General features: G+C 39.3%; 1 protein-coding gene across 8 annotated transcripts in view; it reads left to right on the top strand.

Moving 5' to 3' along the window:
• Nucleotides 1-20,009, top strand: part of FRYL (FRY like transcription coactivator) — a 184,742-nt gene that overhangs the window by 69,812 nt on the left and 94,921 nt on the right. For all 8 annotated transcript variants that reach the window (XM_068402595.1, XM_068402596.1, XM_068402592.1 and 5 more), the window contains 3 exons: nt 2,409-2,608; nt 11,660-11,713; nt 19,813-19,952. In XM_068402595.1, coding sequence (XP_068258696.1) covers nt 2,489-2,608; nt 11,660-11,713; nt 19,813-19,952 — 314 coding nt within the window. In that variant the 5' untranslated portion in view covers nt 2,409-2,488. The remainder of the gene's footprint in view (nt 1-2,408; nt 2,609-11,659; nt 11,714-19,812; nt 19,953-20,009) is intronic.

Below are 20,009 nucleotides of genomic sequence, written 5' to 3'. Positions count from 1 at the left end.
GTGTGTGGTATCTGTTAGGAGTCCTTAGGTACTTGATTTTTTATTTTGTTCATCTGCAGATGGATATGAAAGGAGAGTTGTCCAAATCTGTGTGTTGCAGCATTTTTCTGTTTTGTCAATCTTGTACTTGGTGTTTGTTACCTACTATGTCTGGGAATGATATATTCCTTCTTTTTGCCTCTTCTCCACTCAAACCTCTGTACTCTCATTGGTGACATAGTGCATCTCTCGCATTTCCTGGGCTGCCTTTGGAAGCATTGGGGCTTAAGAGTGACAAGAGCACGGATGCTGGAGAATGTAGACATTGTAAAGAAATGAAATACCTTTTAACGCTCCTGACAGGTTTATGCTTCTGCACTGAGGGACAAGCCAATCGTCAGATAGGGGATAAGAAAGAATTTTTCTTTCAAGTCAGATATTTTGGCTTGTCGCCTTTCTCTGCAGCACGCGCTTTCATCTGGTTCCTGACACCTTTGTGTACTTTCATCTAGCGAACTTCCACCACAGGGATCTAGAACACGGCAGTGTCTTTGATCTCCCATTGCCTGCGCTGTGCGGCACACGCTCTTCTGTGTCTTTTAGAACCTCTGTTACCAAGATCAAAGTGCTAGATCAAAGTGTTAGAGGATGTTCAGAAATGCTTTATGGCATGAGGTGTTCTGGCATTGCCATTCTGGTGTTGCCCCTGATTGCTGGGAGCTCAGCTCTGTGACCTTTGCAGCCTCAAAGACAGCATACTGCAATTTATGTACAGGAAAAAAAAAGCATTACTCCAACTAAACAGCAAGTTTGTACAAAAAATACTTAGGTGAAGAAACACAGGTCATGTGTAGTACCCCTAACCTTATGCAAGGTAACGTTCCTTTTTGAGTAGAGACTATGGTAGTTGCGACTGTTCTGTTTTCACTCATGCTGAATTGTTGTTCACTTCAGTAATGCGTTTGATAAATGAATACTTTTCTATGGAAGTTGAGGAAGTCTGAGTCATGTAAAATGTAACTTTCTGAAGTGATAGAAATTATGAATGGCTGAGACTCAAAACTTGGGAAGATGAGAAGTGAAGTACCAACAGTTTGGTCTCCATGGCGACCGGTATTTTCATGAATGAGTTGAACACTTAAAAATGTTTGAGTAAAAATTGTGCATAATATTTAGTTAATAGGAATTGCACACGTACAAGTTGAAAACACACAAAAATTTTGAAAGTTCATCAAAATTGGCCAAGTGCATCTCCTCACACTTTAACTGCGAAGCGCCTTAAAGCAGCTTACCTGAAAAATCGTGATACATAATACAACAAAATAGACTGAGACTAGGCTCCTTCTAGAACTGTCTTAGGAAAATAAAATCTTACTATCAATAGGTAAGAATTCTTACTATCAATTCCTAATATCAAGTAAAAATAATGTCTGCAATCATGGAATATGCTAGAGAAATACCAGACCTGGGTAGATCTGTGGCATCATTAGAGATGTCGATAGTTAATTTGATTTATAGTGTGCAAGACAAGTTTAATTATTTACTCTAATTGTTATGTGTGTGTTAAACTCATGTATGAGTGAGTTCTGATACTTGATTTTCAGTACTGCAATTCATAGTGGGTGGCAGCTGTGATAATAAAGAAATGTTTTTGAATGCTTAGGGAGAAGAATAAAATTAAAGGTGGATAAATACATGTAAACTTAGTATACGACAACTTCAGTATAAGAGTGAAAGCGCTAATCCTTTGAGAGGGAGACTAATATAGCCAGTGTTATTTATTTTGATCAATTAATTGATATTTCTGATAAGGAAACAAGTCTTTCAGATTTGTGACTAAAGAGTGGGGAAAAATAGGTAGCATGACATGTCTAGAAAGGGTTTGCGTTCTTGTTAGGAAAATCAGCTTACTGACAGAAAGTGCCAAGAGGAGCCAAGGAAATATTTCTCTTTAAGATATTTAGACACCAAGTAGAAACTTGAACTTCATGGACTATTTATAAAAGTCGGATCAAGCAGATGCCTCTCACAGTATAGGGAGATAACCCTTTAAATTGAACGTTTTCATTTTTAGTCATACTTGTACTGAAGATACCAGATATTAAAAACTCTAAATTTTATCGTGATCATCATACAGTTGTGTTCAGAATGGGGCTGTTCACACAGCATAAGACAGTTTTGTGTTTTATCAATAACAAAAATGAGTTACATGGTAAACCCTTGCGCAACTTACCTTTAGAATAGATTTTCCCACCTAGTTAAAAAAAATTATTGTTGGATGTTATAGCTAGTTATTTATTTCTTCTGATTTACAGAATTTACTGTGTGAATACATCTGTGTGGTGGATGGGAAAGTAAAGAAGTGACAGGCACTGTGTTTAGAAGCTCTGCTTTATAGCTCTTCATTTTTTTTTTTTTTTTGTCTGTAGCCTCCACGCCACCCAGCAGAGTAAATAAACGCAGAGTTTCTCCAAGTGTCGTTTCCACCTGGGAAAAGAGAGGCATCATCATGTCTAACATTACTATTGATCCAGATGTCAAACCTGGCGAGTATGTCATCAAAAGCCTCTTTGCTGAATTTGCTGTTCAAGCTGAAAAGAAAATAGAAGTTGTAATGGCTGAACCTTTGGTAAGTCTTTTTTTCTTTTTTTTTTTTTTTTCGTAGTATCCCTTGAAATGGTCCTGCTATTCTTCTCAAATAGGCTGGTTTATCATATGTGTGCTTACTGAAAAAAACATCTCCAGGTATTGTTGACTTTTCAAAGGGATTACTTCAAGAATAAATAGGCTTCTGCAAACAGGGTTGCTACCTGGATTATGTTTTATTGACTTCTGTTAAAACTGTTATGTAGTGGTTACTGGAAACAAGACCTCTTAGTATTCATGAGTTCTGTAGTTAAAAAAGAAATAGCGGCAACAAAAAATATACTAGCCAGTATATATTGCAGATTAGGCAAAATACAAAATTCTGTTGGTGATCCAGACCTCATGATCTTGAAAGAAATGGATTTTTTTTAACTTGAAAATTTCACTTAGTTGTGATTTTTGTTTGTTTGTTCGGGTATTTTTTGTTTTGTTTTAGTTTGTTTGAGCTATGAGTTAGTATTAGTATCCCTTTAAGGTGTGGGATTTGGGATTTTTTGCACAAGTGATTTACCTGATGTTCAATGGGAAAGGCAGATGCACCCTCTAGTCTCAACATATGACTTGCAAAGGTCTTACCCAGTGCATTGCAACTGTGATTGGATCAGAACTTTCTTTAAAATAATACTATTTTTACAGGTATAATATAGCAGTGATGTCTTCCGTATGGTAATGCAGCTTCTGATGTTCTTGACTTTGCTCAGTTCCTCAATGTTCTTGTCTTTGTCCTTTTCTTCCTCCTTTAATTCTCATAATAAATTTGTTTTGAAGATACTTTGTAGTGCAATTTTTCTCAGCCTCTTTCATTCAAGGATGCATATAGCCTTTTGGGGGAAGAAAGCCCTAACGGCCACCTAATATTTAATTTTAGTGGTGAAGATTCATGAAGTTCTTACTGCATAGCTAAAAAAAAAAGGTTGTCATTTTACAAAATCGAAGTTTACTTGGATATAACTGCAATTTTTCTAAATTTTAAAATATTAATAACTCCGTAGCGTTGTGTGGTGTCAGGTAATCATGATTCTGCTATGCCCAAGGTGTGATGTCAAGCTTATGCTATATTATGGGCATGCTATCAAGTAAACCGTTGTTCTAGGTGTCCCATTTCCTCCAAATAGCTTTAAACGGCGATAAAAATAAGTTTAGCTGTCTCATGGTGCCCTGCCTTGTTTCCTACATACCCCTCAAATTTTATAAGAAAGGGGACAGGTGCACACCTTCGTTACAATTTGCTGCAATCACGTAGTCAGCCTGTGCACGCAAGATACGACACATGCTCATGTAAGAGCACTATATGACTATGCAGAATGAACTTTACAGTAAGCTGTTTTTGACGTGTTGAATTGAGCAGTCTTAATTCACATGTTTCCTTCCTTGTAACCATCATACTTTAGCAGTTCCTAAAAGAGTTTGTTTGTTTGTTCATTGGTCACCCCTCTGAGAAAGTAAGCCTGATCTTGGGGTTGGAAGGGCACGCACTCGAATGCTTGCATCTCCATTTCTTCTTGTGTCAACACCCGTTGCCACCCGCCGTGTGCCAGGTCCTCTCACTATCTCTTCCTCTTACTGCTGTTCTCTCGCTAATGTTTACCTGCTTGCTTTTGCATAGGGGTGCTGCTTTCTGCTTGTTTCTTCTAATCATCTGTAGGTAGAGTATAATGTACAGGACAGGCCTACTGATTTCAGAATTGACAGAAATCCTTGCATTATAGCTACAGCACTATAAGATGTTTTCCACATTGTTCAGCCAGAAATACCTCCTGCAACATATATTTAATTTTTATTTCTATATAGGCGCAATTATTTTGTTTGAATGCAATGTAAAGTTTTATTCGTTACTTTCATATGTGCAAGGGGCTGTAATCTCTGCATTACCATCTCTTGGATAAAATAGGGCAAGGACATAAAATAGATTTGGCACACGATGAATTTGAGTTTTGAAATCTTAAAGTTAAGTCCTTTAAGTTACAGGCAGAAGATAAAACAGTTTGAAATGATAACTAGAAAGTCAACTAAATTGAAAGGCCTATGTTTGCAACTGAAGGAACACTTTCTGAAGTGTTCCTTATTGCTGTGAATGACCCTATGACAGAAGGAGGCACATGGGAGCATTTGGACCCCAGTTTTAAACTTTAGGAAAAATGTTATAAGCAGAAGTCCAGAAGAACACAAAAAGGGGGCTAAACATGTTCTGTGGTGTCCTGATTGGATCATCTTCAATTAAAACCATTAGTAAATCGAAGGCTGAGGAAAAGGAAACATTTGTTTATACACACCTGCTTAGGTATACATTGTATGTATATGCGTGTGTGTGTGTACCAGGCAAGCTTACAACTTAAACATAACTCGTCTGTTTCCTTATAGACATCCAAAAGAGTTAGGTGTTCAGGAGAGTTCAATAAGAAAGCACAAAACATTTGTAGGAAAAGGGCACGCTCTACACTGCCCTAGTGAGGCCACACCTGGAGTACTGTGTGCCATTCTGGGCCCCCCAGTTCAAGAAAGACAAGGAACTACTGGAGAGAGTCCAGCGGAGGGCTACAAAGATGATCAGAGGACTGGAACATCTGCCTTATGAGGAGAGGCTGAGGGAGTTGGGTCTGTTTAGCCTCGAGAAGAGAAGAATGAGGGGGGATCTTGTCAACACGTACAAATATCTTAAGGGTGGGTGTCAAGAGGAGGGGGCCAGACTCTTCTCAGTGGTGCCCAGTGACAGGACAAGGGGCAATGGGCACAAACTGAAACATGGGAAGTTCCATCTAAATATGAGGAAAAACTTCTTTCCTTTGAGGGTGACAGAGCACTGGAACAGGCTGCCCAGGGAGGTTGTGGAGCCTCCTTCTCTGGAGATATTCAAAACCCGCCTGGACGTGACCCTGTGCAACGTGCTCTAGGGGAACCTGCTTTGGCAGGGGGTTGGACTAGGTGATCTCCAGAGGTCCCTTTCAACCCCAACCATTCAGTGATTCTGTGAAATGGTGAGGGGTACGTGGTTAAAAAGTGAGAGGAGAGCTGTGGGGGTGGCGATGCTGGTGGTAGAAAACCAGGTGGCTCCGCTCGGGGTAGTCTGCATGCCTACTGCTGCAAATGCCGCTCCCTCGGCCCCTTTTCCATTCATCTCCTGAACGTACGGGGAGGGTAGCGCTTGGTCGGAATGACACAGACTGCCTGTGATTCAGAGATGCTGAAGAGGGCTTTTCCTGTAGACACAACTAGTTTGGAGTTAAATCTCCTAGCCGGAATACTGGTAGCAAGGTAAATATAATAGCCCTGCAGTTCACTTGTGCTGCAAAACTTGTCCCTCGATCAGATTAAATAAATAATCCAACAACAGTCCCAGGCTGCATCTCCCTGCCATGCTGTTAACTGTTAAACAAATGTTTTAAGATCTGGTAATCGTGCAAAATCAAAACACTTTACCAGGTTAAAAATGAGGAAACCCATTAAACTAGTGAAATAGCGCACTTTTCAAAGGAGAGTGATTCCCAGCTCTTTTGTCTGGTGAGGTTCTGTGGTGATGGCATGAAGTCTACATTATTCAGGAGCTTTTACTAATAAGATTCTGAAATTGTTATTTCGTGTTTATACAGTTTGCTCTGGGGTAAAATATGAAATGATAAATATCAGTGGAGTAGTAATTTGTGAAGGTCTTTTTAACAGTTCTGTCTGTGTTCATTTGCTAAGTTGAATTCCTTTAAACAAAATATTTTAACGCAGTCAGATACAAATTTGCACATAGAGCCAATGTTCCTTATTTTATACTGATGGGAAGGAAGGACTATATAGACAACGAGCAATTTAAAAGAGGTGCTAGAAGCTGTGGAAAAGTGAAACAACCTGACCCTGTGTAATACAAAGAGGTGGAAGGGAGTCCTTAGGTGTCTGAATGAAAGGAAGTACTGAAGTGGTTTTATTTTTGTACGTGGTATTTGGTATAAATACTGAATATTCAGTTCTGGTGTATGACATTTAAAAAGAAAGATAAAAGGCTGAAGGGGCACAGGAGTGGTACTGACTGAAATTGGATAAAAGGCTTTACGGGAAGAGAGGAAAGCCCTTTATCGTTTCAGTGTGATTTGATTTTGTGGAATGACTTGGCTACAAATAATAAAGTTTATGTGAAGAATATATACAGTGTTACATAAATCTTTAATGTGTTAGATGAAGCTAGGCTGTTGGATGAAGCTGTTGGAGAGAATTTAGAGCCAGACCAGTTAAAGTTAGGAGTTGGACACTTTTTAAAACTTGAAGATAAACATGTCAGCAGGGGAGCAAAAATGGATTAAAAAAAGAAATAAATTTTTAAAAATAGTAACTTCAGATCAAGACAGCACCTGGGGTGGGGGATGGTACCATTTTGGCCAGATGTGTAAGTTTCATCTAGGAGTAACTGACTTGTGATCTTAAAAAGTAACTAAATGGTTTCTCTGGATGTGAATTTACTTAGGATACTCAGTGAGTAACAAAGTACTTTCCTTTCACTGATTTAATTAAGAGTTCTCTGCTTGCAAAAGTTTAATACGACAGGGTTTCCAAAGTTAGGGAATGAGCTTATCAGCAAACGCTTAAAATAAATGTTTCAAGTAACAAGCCTAACCATGGGAAGGTGTTTGGGTTTTTTTTTTTTAATCAATTATTCTAAGTCTTTTGTAGGATTATATAGTTTTAAAGGAAAAAGGGCTCAGTTTATTGTAGCTTATTAAAATACTCTTCCTCAGCTGAGCAAGGATGACTGTGAGGCATGATACCAGCCTTCTTCAAATGTCAAGCAAACTATACCAATGAAAAAGATTAGTGATAAATTCAGTTACCTTTTATTTTGTCAGGCTGCATGTAAATATAGATGGTTAGAATTTAAGTTTAACATGGTACCACCAAGTTATCAAGCTGTTAACTAGGTAAGGTGCTAACTTACTAAACTGTAGTTCAGTCTCATATCTAGGTCAAAACCAGCAAGAATATTTCACTGATGTTGGCAGCAGGCTTATTTTGTCCCATCGTGGGGAAAATAAACATCGCTCAGAGTAGTACTGCACGCTTTTGCAAGCCTTGCCGAGGTGCTTTCAAGAGCTTGTGTGGAACCTGTAAAATGTAGCCCACCGCCTTTCCTCAGCGCAGTGTTTCTCGTCTGCTGCTCTGACACTGGGGCAAGGGTGCAGGTGCTGCCCAGTGCTTGGGCTGGGGGAGGCAAGGCACCATCGCTTGCCTGGTTTCTCACGTGCAGCTTGGAGAGAGGAAACGAGTACGCTGGTTTTGCTGTGTTCGCCTGAGCCACCTTGCTGAGGTGTGCTGGCCACCAGAGCACAGGCCGCGAACGCTGGAGAGGGGCCAACGGGTGGTACCTTTTTCCAGGGGTGCAGTTGTTTGCACAGCACACGCACGTCTGTCTACATCCTGATCTCTGCTGCCTGCCATATGTTGACATTTCTGCTTTACACAACGGATGCAAACCGCTCTTTCGTTAATTCAATAGTGTGTTGGTTTTTTTTTTTTCCACTTATAAAAGATAAGTATAGACCTGTTATTTCCATCTCTCTCTGAACGTCAGGAAGCCAGGAAAATAAATCTTAAATTATTAATTCAGTGAAAGTTTCCAGACCTTTACTTTATACTGTCAGATTTTTGTAAGTCATGTGAGACGACTGGCGCCATGATAAAGCAGGCTTAGAAAAAGACATTGAAAGAAAATAAATTTTAAGGCCATACAAATAATTCAAAGGCCTTGATAAACTTGTGACTCGGTTAAAGAGTATTATTTGGTCATGGCATATTTGTTTGGTCAGTGTTACATTAACTATGGTGATATTTACCTCTTAGCAGTTAAGATTTTTAATGCTGAGGAAAAATAATAGAGAGGATTATGAACTTGTAAGGTCTTTATTCATTCTGATACTAAAAATCTTAAAAGTTATATCAACATTTGATATACAGAAGTGTTTCAATTAGTATAGAATGTGGGGGAAAAAGGCTAAACTTTCAGAACTATCTTAAAAATAGTTTGCTATCTGTTGACATGGATTTTGATACAAAAATCAGAAATCTCCAAACCCCCTTGCTTTCTAACTTTCCTCACCGAAGTGGGAAGCTGGGAGAGGCTGGGTAAAGAGTCTGAAAGAAAACTCAGTAACACCCGTTATTAAGCAGGCATTCCTTATTGCAGCGCTGGGCAGCACTGAGCACTGGGGACTATCCACCATAAGTGCTCCACTGACTTGGCAAACTTTCAGAGATTATATACCATAAAGTTATACATAGTCATAGGATTTCTGAGAACTCATTTACATAACAATGAATATACAAATGTACACTCTGCATGCTCAGTCATCTTCCCTGGTGGTGGGGTGTGGGGGTGTGTGTGTGTGTGTGTGTGTGTGTGTCTCCGCTCTCCAAATTTCAAAGGCTTTCCTTTGTTTAGTTGAGCACCCAGGATTAAGGTATTTACAATGCCCTCCTTGCTCGTGGGGCCCCAACCCTTTCATTTTCAACTTCTTCCTCTAAAGACTTAGAGTATTTGAGTTCTCTTTGATTTGTTATCATTCTTTTCTTCAGCTGTTTCTGGTTTTAGACACATGCAATGGGTATAATAAACCCAGTGTTTGTCCACCTGTATAATAGTTTTGTAGTACCATGGTGGAAACGTGGCATGTTGGGGCATTGTATCGTAAGGAGACTTAAGGAACCTGACTTTTTACAATCTTCTTACAGGAAAGTCACTTCTCCATCTTCTCAGGAAATATTTTTCTAGTTATTTTCCTTCAGCTCATTCAGCAATATACGATGTTTGTATTGGGTGGAACATTTCTCATGTTTCTGCTTTATAGATATGATTACAATTATTTGTGCAGTTATCTAAAAGCATAGTACAGATAACGTGAATTCTACCTACCGTAGATGTTTCCTTATAAAAAAAGGGGAGGGAGGAATTCTAATTAAAAGGAAACTCTGATTTGCAAGTGCTCTCTGGAGCTTTTAGTATCTGCTGTAAAATGTCAGTTCTCATAACAGTATTTTGAACAGACTTAACGCTTAAAATTATATGAATTTGTAAGATTCAAAAAAGTGTTTATTTGCCAGTATCTGAAACCTTTTCCCCCTTGCTTTTGAATACACTGTGAAAGAACATTGGCTAATACATCAGTCTATGAACAAATAGAACTATTTCAGAATATTAAATGCATTTTCCTGAAAACGCCTTCTTTTAAAAGATTTTTTTTTTTTTTTTTTTTTTTATTTAGGCATACTGTAAGTGTACCTAAATGGCAATGTTTTCTTAGACAATTAAGTGGGTTTCTTTGGATTGTAGTAAGTGAAAATGGTCTGACTTGTGAATTGGTACCTGTATTATTTCAAGTTATACCTTCAGAGTAGGCAAATGCTTTTTGCCTGGGCAGTGTTGAATTCAAGTTTTCAGAGGCTGTAATACTTGCCAGAGATTGTGTCCTTTTGGACACCAGCAAATACAGCTGCACTCATAGCAGAAAATGCCAGAAATTGTCTTGTGTTTTCAGATTCTGGTTAGGACGAGTGAAAATGAGCTGCCAGTTTGAATCTTGGACCTGGTACATGCAATCCCTATTTGTATCTGTTTAACATACAACCTGTCTGTTGCAGCCTTGCAAGTGTTAAATGCCAGGCAATACTGACTTTTAGAGTTTCTGTCAAAAGCCTGACAGCATGGGTGTTGTCTCCTACTAAACTACTGAGTGGTTATTTTGTGTTAACCGAGGCACAACCTGTCAGAGCAGTACTGGCTACTAGTACTGCTGACACCTCCTTTTACATCCCAGACCAGGCAAATTAACAGCTCTTCTGTCTTAGTACTTGACTTAATTTGCTCCATAAAAGCTCTTTGTTTGCTTACTGAAATCTAATGTGAGCTGTTAATTCCTTACCTTGAGTACTTTTTCTACTTTCCTAGTCAAAATGAAGTGAAAAGTAGTTTAGTATTTAAGTAGCAAGAAATGCTTCATCACATCTTTACAATGTGATTATACAAAACATTACTGCTTTGTAGTATGCCCTTAAAGCTGCTACTGTGGGACTTGGCTTGACCTAAATCATTGACCCTCAGAGCCACTACATGGGACTTAGGTTTTTTGGTTTTTTATTCCCCCTCCCATCCCCCTTTTTTACTTTCCAGGATACCCTAGCAAGAGACTATAGAAGTTGTATTTCTTGTAACTGTGTAATTTGGTACTCTCAACAGTGACTAAAAAGAATTACTGTTACATTACTATTACAGTTCATAGAATCATCTGGGTTGGGAAAGACCTTTAAGATCATCGAGTCCAACTGTAAACCTAACACTGTCAACTCCACCGCTAAACCGTGTCCCTGAGTGCCATGAGTGTTTTGTTTTCTTAATGTTTTAACTCTCGCTAAATTATTTTGTCAGGAATATAATTTAATTTTGCTTTTAACAGAGTAGTGTGTCTTACGGTACTGGTAGCAATGAAATATTGTAATAATTAAATTCTAGTAATATTGTGTCTTTTCTGTACCATACAAAGTTATTTCAAATGTAAAGCAAATTATTATATATTATATCCTTTTCCTGGACTAGGTTTTCCCGCTATTTTGCATTGCAGTTTGGGAAAGTGCAGATTGGAAAAGCATTGAACAATTGTCTCTGCCTTTAAAATTCATTCTCATAGCTTACAATAACTGCCTTATATGAACGTGAATGCGCTTGTTAATTCAGATGGGAATGGCTTTCCTTCAGAGTTACAGTTGGCACCCGCTGTCAGCTGACTCTGTTGAGCACACTGCTTTAGGCTCTGCTGCTTGGGAGAGGTGTTTGACATTTTCTGTTTGTGAGTTGTTAATGTTATTACTATTAACCTACCAAATTAATTTTAGATCTGTGTTCTTCACATTTTGTAAGTGCTTCTAGCTGAAAAATAGTGCAAATATTGACATTAAAAGTTCTTTCTTTGTTCTGTAATATAACTGAGAAAGAAGGAATCTATCTTTGATAACAGTCAGTTGCATTGTGAAGTTCATGTTTGTTTGGTTGTTTTTTTTTTTTTTTTAACAGGAAAAGCTCTTGTCCAGATCTCTTCAAAGAGGTGAAGATCTTCAGTTTGATCAGGTAAGAGACACGTAATTGAAGGCAGTTTTTATGGGGTTATGGTGGCCTCTGTTTTTGCAGTATAGTGGTTCCACGGATGTAATGACTTGGAACATCCATGTCTGAATCAGCATTAGAAGATTTAGACCTTGAATGTTAGTTAGACTTTATTTTCCATTGTAGATCATGATAGTAAGGAACTACTTTAATAGATTAATTATTTGAAGGTGGCAGTGAAAGCTGATGTAGGAAAGATGCTGAAATATGGTAGGGGACAAAAAGACTTAATTATTTCTATTCCTGTTAACAGGCTTTGTGTAATCTCAGCCTATATCACTTATTGTTTCAGTGTTTGGGATTCTGCTTTTATAAGCAAATTGCATTAATTTCAGTAACATGGCTTTTACTGAGGCCTTTTTGATTCTATGGCAGAAGGCATAAGATAGATTCAAAATGTTACTTTGTCCTTTGCTGAGTATGTAGTTGCACTGTGAGGCTATTCTGTTTCACTTACTCAAAGTAAACTGTACCTGGAATAACTCTGTGCTCAATTTATTCATGTTGTCTGTATTTCCAATTCTTTCATAGTATAGGCATGGTTTTGTCCCGTAAGTTCTTCCTTGCAATGGAGAGGTGGCATTCAGATGAAGCCCAATTAATTGCCTGTTCATGTTCTTAACTGTTACTGAATAGCATCTTACTGTATGAAGTTTAGTGTTCTGTCCATATCTTGTTAAAGAAAATTGGCAGAGTCCGGGTCTCTAGGTTTGCTGGTTTTATTAACAACTCAGAGTTGGACCAACACCGCAGTGAATGGTACCTGACTCAAATTCACTATCGGTTTATATAGAAACTAATAATCAATTACATCATAAATTTCTCACGAGCTTCTGTTAATAATCCACTAACTATTTCAATTCCTCTTTCTCCCTTCATCAAGAGTCCACAAAAGTCCATTCTTTTCCATTGTTCAGCTGATCTTTCTGTTCTGGTTCCGCTCCGACTCCGGTCGACTCCCCGTCCTTGATGTTCTTGCTGTGATCGGCGTCCTTAATGTTCTTGCCGTGATCAGCGTCCTGTCCTGATCCAGGTTGATCAGAGTCCGGTTCCCACTGCCAGTGTGTCCTAAACATTCAACCTTAAAAACAACTAAAGTTATATTTAAAACCTTATCTATACTAATATTTATTTCTAAGTGTCCTGTATTTCTTTTAAGGTAAAGAAAAGGTTAACCATACATCCCCTTTACTAAAATCATCAAAAGGTAATACTTGTAGGCCTACTCCTGCTTAGCTACTCATTAAGCTTTGATTGATGATTTGTTCAGTCATAGGTCAGGATTACACAAGGAGCTTTGAGAACAATATTCATGGATTGTGAAAGCCCACCTGTGTTTATTCAGATAGACTTATATTAATTATTCTATTCACTATTCTATTTCACCCTTATTGATTCTTGTCTCTCTAACTCATAAGAACTTTTTCATTAATCATGTGAGAATTCCTATAACAATCTTCTGTAAGTGGATTTTTGTTTCATGCTTTCCATTATTCCTCAGATACAGGTACTAGACATTGCAGTGAAATCTGTGGACCTGTCCCTACTTTTCAATTAATAGCTATCCATGGACCCCTTCTTCCCTCCCTACAAAAGAGAGACAAATAATAGCATGTAATATTTTATGTATAGTTTTCTTTCCAAAGAAAAACAAAAACAAAACCACTACCAAAAACCTCACCTAGCCTTTTAATGTTTTCTAACCTAACCTGCTCTAAGGCCATTATCTCCTAAGTGAAAATTTCCTCATAAGCAAGGAAAATGGGTGAGGGGGAACAGGGCATAAATTCTTTGGTAGCTACAGTGTTTTGTGTTGAAGCTGACCAAAAGCTAAATAATATGCATGATGGGGATGATCTAAGGAAATCTGTAAATCAGTAATATTACTAATTTTTCCGCTCTCCGCGCCCACCCCCCCCCGCCCCGTCTTCCCTCAGTTAAGGTTGTTGTTTATAAATCACTAGTAGTCATGTATTAAACTACAGATAGATTCTAAAAATATGCTGAGTGAAGAAAAATAAAAAATCATATAACTTTTGAAAACTTGTAATATAGAAATAAACTAATTTTCCTGAAAAATGTAGTACTTAAAAAATAATTCATTTTGATTGTGTGTATGTATATGTTTGTATGTGTGTGAGTTCTTATTTTGTTTTTCTGTTACTTGTAATCTGCTTTGGGTTCATCGAGATCTGGATTTTAGTGGTACTGAAGAACTACTTTAGAGAGTCCGAGCAGAATGGCTCCCTTGTGGTGACTGGAATTGTGAATTTTGATAGGGAATTTTGAACATTGTTAGTCAAAGGGAGTTAAGATTGTTTCTCTCTGTTCGTTGCTGGGTGTAGGATACCCATATTAAGATCAATTCTCCAGCAGTGCAGAAGACTGCAGAGTAAAAAGAGATTGGCAAAGTATGGGAAAGAGGAGGATCCAAAGTGCATGGCCACAGCATCCAGTGGTTGAAGAGGTGAAGGTTGAGGGCAGCCTTGGTTGTAGCGACCATGAGATGGTAGAGTTCAGGATCTCATGTGACAGGAACAGAATAGCTAGAATCACAACCCTGGACTTCAGGAGGGCCAACTTTGGCCTTTTCAAGCAATTGCTAGGGGAAATCCCATGGGACAGGGTACTAGAAGGTAAGGGGGCCCAAGATAGTTGGTTAGCATTCAAGGACTGCTTCTTCCGAGCTCAAGATCAGAGCATCCCAGCAGGTAGGAAGTCAAGGAAGGGTACCAGGAGACCTGCATGGTTAAACAGGGAACTGCTGGGCAAACTCAAGTGGAAGAAGAGGGTGTACAGATCATGGAAGGAGGGGCTGGCCACTTGGGAGGAATAGAAGTCTGTTGTCAGAGGATGTAGGGAGGCAACTAGGAAAGCTAAGGCCTCCTTGGAATTAAACCTTGCAAGAGAGGTCAAGGACAACAGAAAGGGCTTCTTCAAATACATTGCAGGTAAAGCCAAGACTAGAGGCAATGTAGGCCCACTGATGAATGAGGTGGGTGCCCTGGAGACAGAGGATAAAAAGAAGGCGGAGTTACTGAATGCCTTCTTTGCCTCCGTCTGTACTGCTGGAGGCTGTCCTGAGGAGCCCCAGACCCCTGAGGCCCCAGAAGAAGTCAGGATAGAGGAGGAATCTGTCTTGGTTGATGAGGGCTGGGTCAGGGACCAATTAAGCAATCTGGACATCCATAAATCCATGGGTCCTGATGGGATGCACCCGCGGGTGCTGAGGGAGCTGGCAGAAGTCATTGCTAGGCCACTCTCCATCATCTTTGCTAAGTCGTGGGGAACGGGAGAGGTGCCTGAGGACTGGAGGAAAGCGAATGTCACTCCAGTCTTCAAAAAGGGCAAGAAGGAGGACCCGGGTAACTATAGACCGGTGAGCCTCACCTCCATCCCCGGAAAGGTGATGGAACAACTTGTCCTTGGTGCTGTCTCTAGGCACATCAAGGATAGGGGGATCATTAGGGGCACTCAGCATGGCTTCACCAAGGGGAAGTCATGCTTAACCAACTTGATAGACTTTTATGAGGACATAGCCCGGTGGATAGATGATGGTAAAGCTGTGGATGTGGTCTATCTCGATTTCAGTAAAGCGTTTGACACGGTCTCCCACAGCATCCTCGCAGCTAAACTGAGGAAGTGTGGTCTGGATGATCGGGTAGTGAGGTGGATTGTGAACTGGCTGAAGGAAAGAAGCCAGAGAGTGGTGGTCAATGGGACAGAGTCCAGTTGGAGGCCTGTGTCTAGCGGAGTCCCTCAAGGGTCGGTACTGGGACCAGTACTATTCAATATATTCATTAATGACTTGGATGAGGGAATAGAGTGCACCGTCAGCAATTTCGCTGATGACACCAAACTGGCAGGAGTGGCTGACACACCGGAAGGCTGCGCAGCCATTCAGAGGGACCTGGACAGGCTGGAGAGTTGGGCGGGGAGAAACTTAATGAAATATAACAAGGGCAAGTGTAGAGTCCTGCATCTGGGCAAGAACAACCCCATGTATGAGTACAAGTTGAGGGCAGACCTGTTGGAGAGCAGCGTAGGGGAAAGGGACCTGGGGGTCCTAGTGGACAGCAGGATGACCATGAGCCAGCAGTGTGCCCTTGTGGCCAAGAAGGCCAATGGCATCCTGGGGTGTATTAGAAGGGGTGTGGTTAGCAGGTCGAGAGAGGTTCTCCTCCCCCTCTACTCTGCCCTGGTGAGGCCGCATCTGGAATATTGTGTCCAGTTGTGGGCCCCTCAGTTCAAGAAGGACAGGGAACTGCTAGAGAGAGTCCAGCGCAGAGCCACGAAGATGATTAAGGGAGTGGAACATCTCCCTTATGAGGAGAGGCTGAGGGAGCTGGGTCTCTTTAGCTTGGAGAAGAGGAGACTGAGGGGTGACCTCATTAATGTTTCTAAATATGTAAAGGGCAAGTGTCATGAGGATGGAGCCAGGCTCTTCTCAGTGACATCCCTTGACAGGACAAGGGGCAATGGGTGCAAGCTGGAACACAGGAGGTTCCACATAAATATGAGGAAAAACTTCTTTACGGTGAGGGTGACCGAACACTGGAACAGGCTGCCCAGAGAGGTTGTGGAGTCTCCTTCTCTGGAGACATTCAAAACCCGCCTGGACGCGTTCCTGTGTGATATGATCTAGGGAATCCTGCTCCGGCAGGGGGATTGGACTAGATGATCTTTTGAGGTCCCTTCCAATCCCTAACATTCTGTGATTCTGTGACACATGGCAGAAAATCTAGAGCCGTCTCTGGGCCAACCTTGTTCACCCAGAGATGTTTACAGAGTGAGGAATTCGAGTCTAAAAAGTGGCTTTAGCTATACTGATACGGTGTCTGAGCTAGTAAGTGTTGTACTTTGTGAATAAAAAGAGCATGGCTGAAGCACAAGGTGGACTCTGGGAGTAAGAAGGTGTCTAGTTAACACGCATTCTCTCAGCTTAGTAAGTGATGAGAAGGGGGCTGGAGGAGGAAGGCGCGTAAGAGTTGCCTGTCCCTATCACGAAAAAGTAAAATAGCTTTTTAATGGGATTATAAATTGGAAGCATAACCAGACCAAGAGGGCTGATATTAGATGAGTGTGCAAAATGAATAGTTCTCAATTTTCAAAATAGTACAATTCTTTTATTTGTCATTGAGGTTTTAATTGGAACAAAAATGTAAATTTAGCTAGAAGAGATGAAACTTTGGAAAATGAGAAGGTTTTTATGTTAACGCACTTCTAAACTCTTAAAAATTTTAGCATTTTAGTAGCAATGCTTTCCCTTTATCATTCCCAGTGCATCAAGAAGGTACCGGAGAGGAATTTTTTTCTAGAGCATATATTGCATTTCTTAAAGTATTTTTGCTTGTACAGCTTGAAACTGAAATAGCTTGTATCTTTCTTCTTTTGTTTGTTGTAGGGATCATACTTGGCAATTTCCTACTCTTGTGCTAAGACACCAAAACTTTATGATCACGCAGAAGCACATCTTGGCCATCTCAGTGACTTTGCTGAAAACAGATGTTGTCTCTGGGGTCCAGGCTTGTTCGTGATTAGGCACAACTTGAGCAGTGTTTTGGGGATTAGGATTTTGGCCATAGCTGGAATTTGGGTTCTGGCATCTTTACTGTAATTTTGCATCTCTCCTTACCTCTCAGAGTGTTGTTGGGTATGTTAAGTGCAGCAATTAGCAATATGTTATGGCCTTTAAGACTGGAGCACGCTTTGCTGTTTCATTCCGAGGACTATAAGTATACCTCATGATGACTAGTCTAGCCCTGTCCTCTTGGGCATTAAAAGATCTGGCATTGTCTGGATTGCTGCTTTCAACCTAGGCAGAATTTAATGCTAAAATAAAAAGATTTTCATACTATTTTTATATAAGATGGTCTTGAATTTAGTATCCAAGCAGTAGGGCAATTATTTTAAATAAAAAGAATAAGCATATAGCTCATGTTCTGCTTAGCAGCTACATAATATGAGCAAAGATTTCATCTTCTTGATAAGTCCAGTGCCTTTTCATTAAAATGTTAAGGATGCAAAACTAGGCAGGAAATAAATAATTACAATGTAAACCTGATTTTTAATTTCAAGAGGAGAATGCTTTATAATGCCAGTAGTTTCTGGGTTTAGCACTTTACTGATGACAAATTTTTTAATGCATGTGATACAGCTTGTTTCTGTGGAAGACAATGTAAATTGCCTAACAGCTGGAATGTTTATGAATGGTAGTAGTATTAGTATACTATATAAACTTGTAGGAAAACGTAAAGAAAAGGTTTGGTAAAGCTTAAAATGTAGCATTCTTTTTTTTCTGCTAATAAGCCCATCAGTTCAGAAGGAGGGCAGAGGACTAGAAGTGCTTTGTGGGTCATTTTACATTGACAGCACAGAGTAACTTAAGTGTTTGCTTAATCTGTTCCTGTCCTGTTGCGTGGATACATATGGGATATTTCATTATTTTTAGAGAAAGAGAAATTAATGTATTTCCCCAGTGTTAAGGTTATTTGGGGTATGGGAATTGACAGTGAGTTCTGAAGGCAAAACACATTTTGAGTTGCTGTGGTTGGTGATACACTCCTTCATCAAGTTTAGCTTTAGCTTTTGTTCTAAGGATTACCAGTTACATTGATGATTTTATGCTGAGTCTAATACTTTCAGTGTAGTAAATCGTGAGGAGAGGTCGTTCTTTCTGCTTTCCAAATCTTTTGATTTTTTTTTTTTTCCAAAATCCCTTTTTAGTGAGTGTCCTATTGACAGATGATAATAACAAGAAAAAAAAAGTAATCTCATTATTCTAGTAAAAATTTGTTAATGAAGCCTGGTTCCTGCTCAGATTTGGAATATATGTGGTTTGTACTGCATACTGGGATTTAAAATTTTGTGAATTTACAGGATAAGAATCTGATTTTACTTATTTACAGGAAGTTTCTCCACTTGTTTATATAATTAAGGGATTTTTCAGAGAGTCGAGAATACTACTTAATTGTTGTAACTTGAATAGCTGACTGGTCAACAAGCTGAGTAAAGTATTCAGATGGTTGAAAGAGATCCTCTTGAGGTTTCCATATGGTTAACCTGCCCCTATCCCTTCCCCAAACCTGAAAAAACAAGATGCTTCAAATGAGGACAAAGTAGTACGGGTATCAATACTATCTTGGTTTTCTGAAATAGTGAATAATAGATATGGTATAGCATGAGGATGGCTTCATTGAAACTTCTTATTTGAAAGATGCGAGAGGTAATTAATACGTGACATCAGTGAGCAATGTGGTAACTCTCCTTTTTCCAGCCAGCGTTTTGGCAATCGGCTTGGTCCTTGCTGCCTCCCGGCAGGGAGTTTGTAGCTGCTTTATGCTGTCTTTTTCCAGCGGTTCTTCTCCTCTCCAAGCCTGGGCACTGATGACTTCTGTTGAAGTTTAAGTTAAAGGAAGCCTAGAGAATTTAAGTTTCATACCATGTTAAAGTCTTCCTTCTATAATGGTTTTTATTGCCACTGTTTTAAAGATAAGTTTACAACTCATAACGGGTTTTCTGAAAGAGAGCAGTAGGTAGGGGAGTTCTGCTGGAAATAAATATAGCTTGAGATCTAGACCAGTCAAATGTATTAAAAGTAGAGCAGAATATCTAAAAGGCTCATATTTTTGTCTGTATAATAACTGAAGAAGCATGATTTTGAAGGTTACATACTTGCTCAGTTTAGGAGGGTTACCTCTTATCTGTCATTTGTAATGTAAAAGTACATATACCTCAGAGATACATATGGCAACATTCAGGGACGTCTTAAAATTTCAGCTGTTTTCTCAATGGGTTTATATGGGTTATACATATAAATTTAGGACTCTGTGATTCCCATGAGCTTTGGAACTTTTGTTTGCTTAAATTTATCATAATAATTGACTTAGTGTGTCATATTTACAGTAATTGTCCAAGGTGAAAACGAAACATAAAGTTGCCACTTTGTAAAATCTATGATACATGGTTTTTTAACATTAAAAACCAATTTGAAAGAATGATTATAATTCTAGGATTTTTGGATTGCTTTATCATGCTCAACTATTTTTTTTACTTTTTTTCAGTTGATAAGCTCTATGAGCTCAGTAGCAGAGCACTGTCTCCCCTCCTTGTTACGCACCTTGTTTGACTGGTACAGGCGTCAAAATGGAACAGAAGATGAATCTTACGAATATAGACCTCGGTCTAGCACAAAATCCAAGGGGTAAGTTTTTCCTTGCAAAAGTCTGTTTGATTTTTGTGTGATTTCTTCTAAGAAAAT

The sequence above is a fragment of the Nyctibius grandis genome, chromosome 6, assembly GCF_013368605.1.
Source record: "Nyctibius grandis isolate bNycGra1 chromosome 6, bNycGra1.pri, whole genome shotgun sequence".
Classification (NCBI taxonomy): domain Eukaryota; kingdom Metazoa; phylum Chordata; class Aves; order Nyctibiiformes; family Nyctibiidae; genus Nyctibius; species Nyctibius grandis.
The sequence above is the reverse complement of the archived record's forward strand: the minus strand, read 5'-3'. Positions and strand labels throughout refer to the sequence as shown.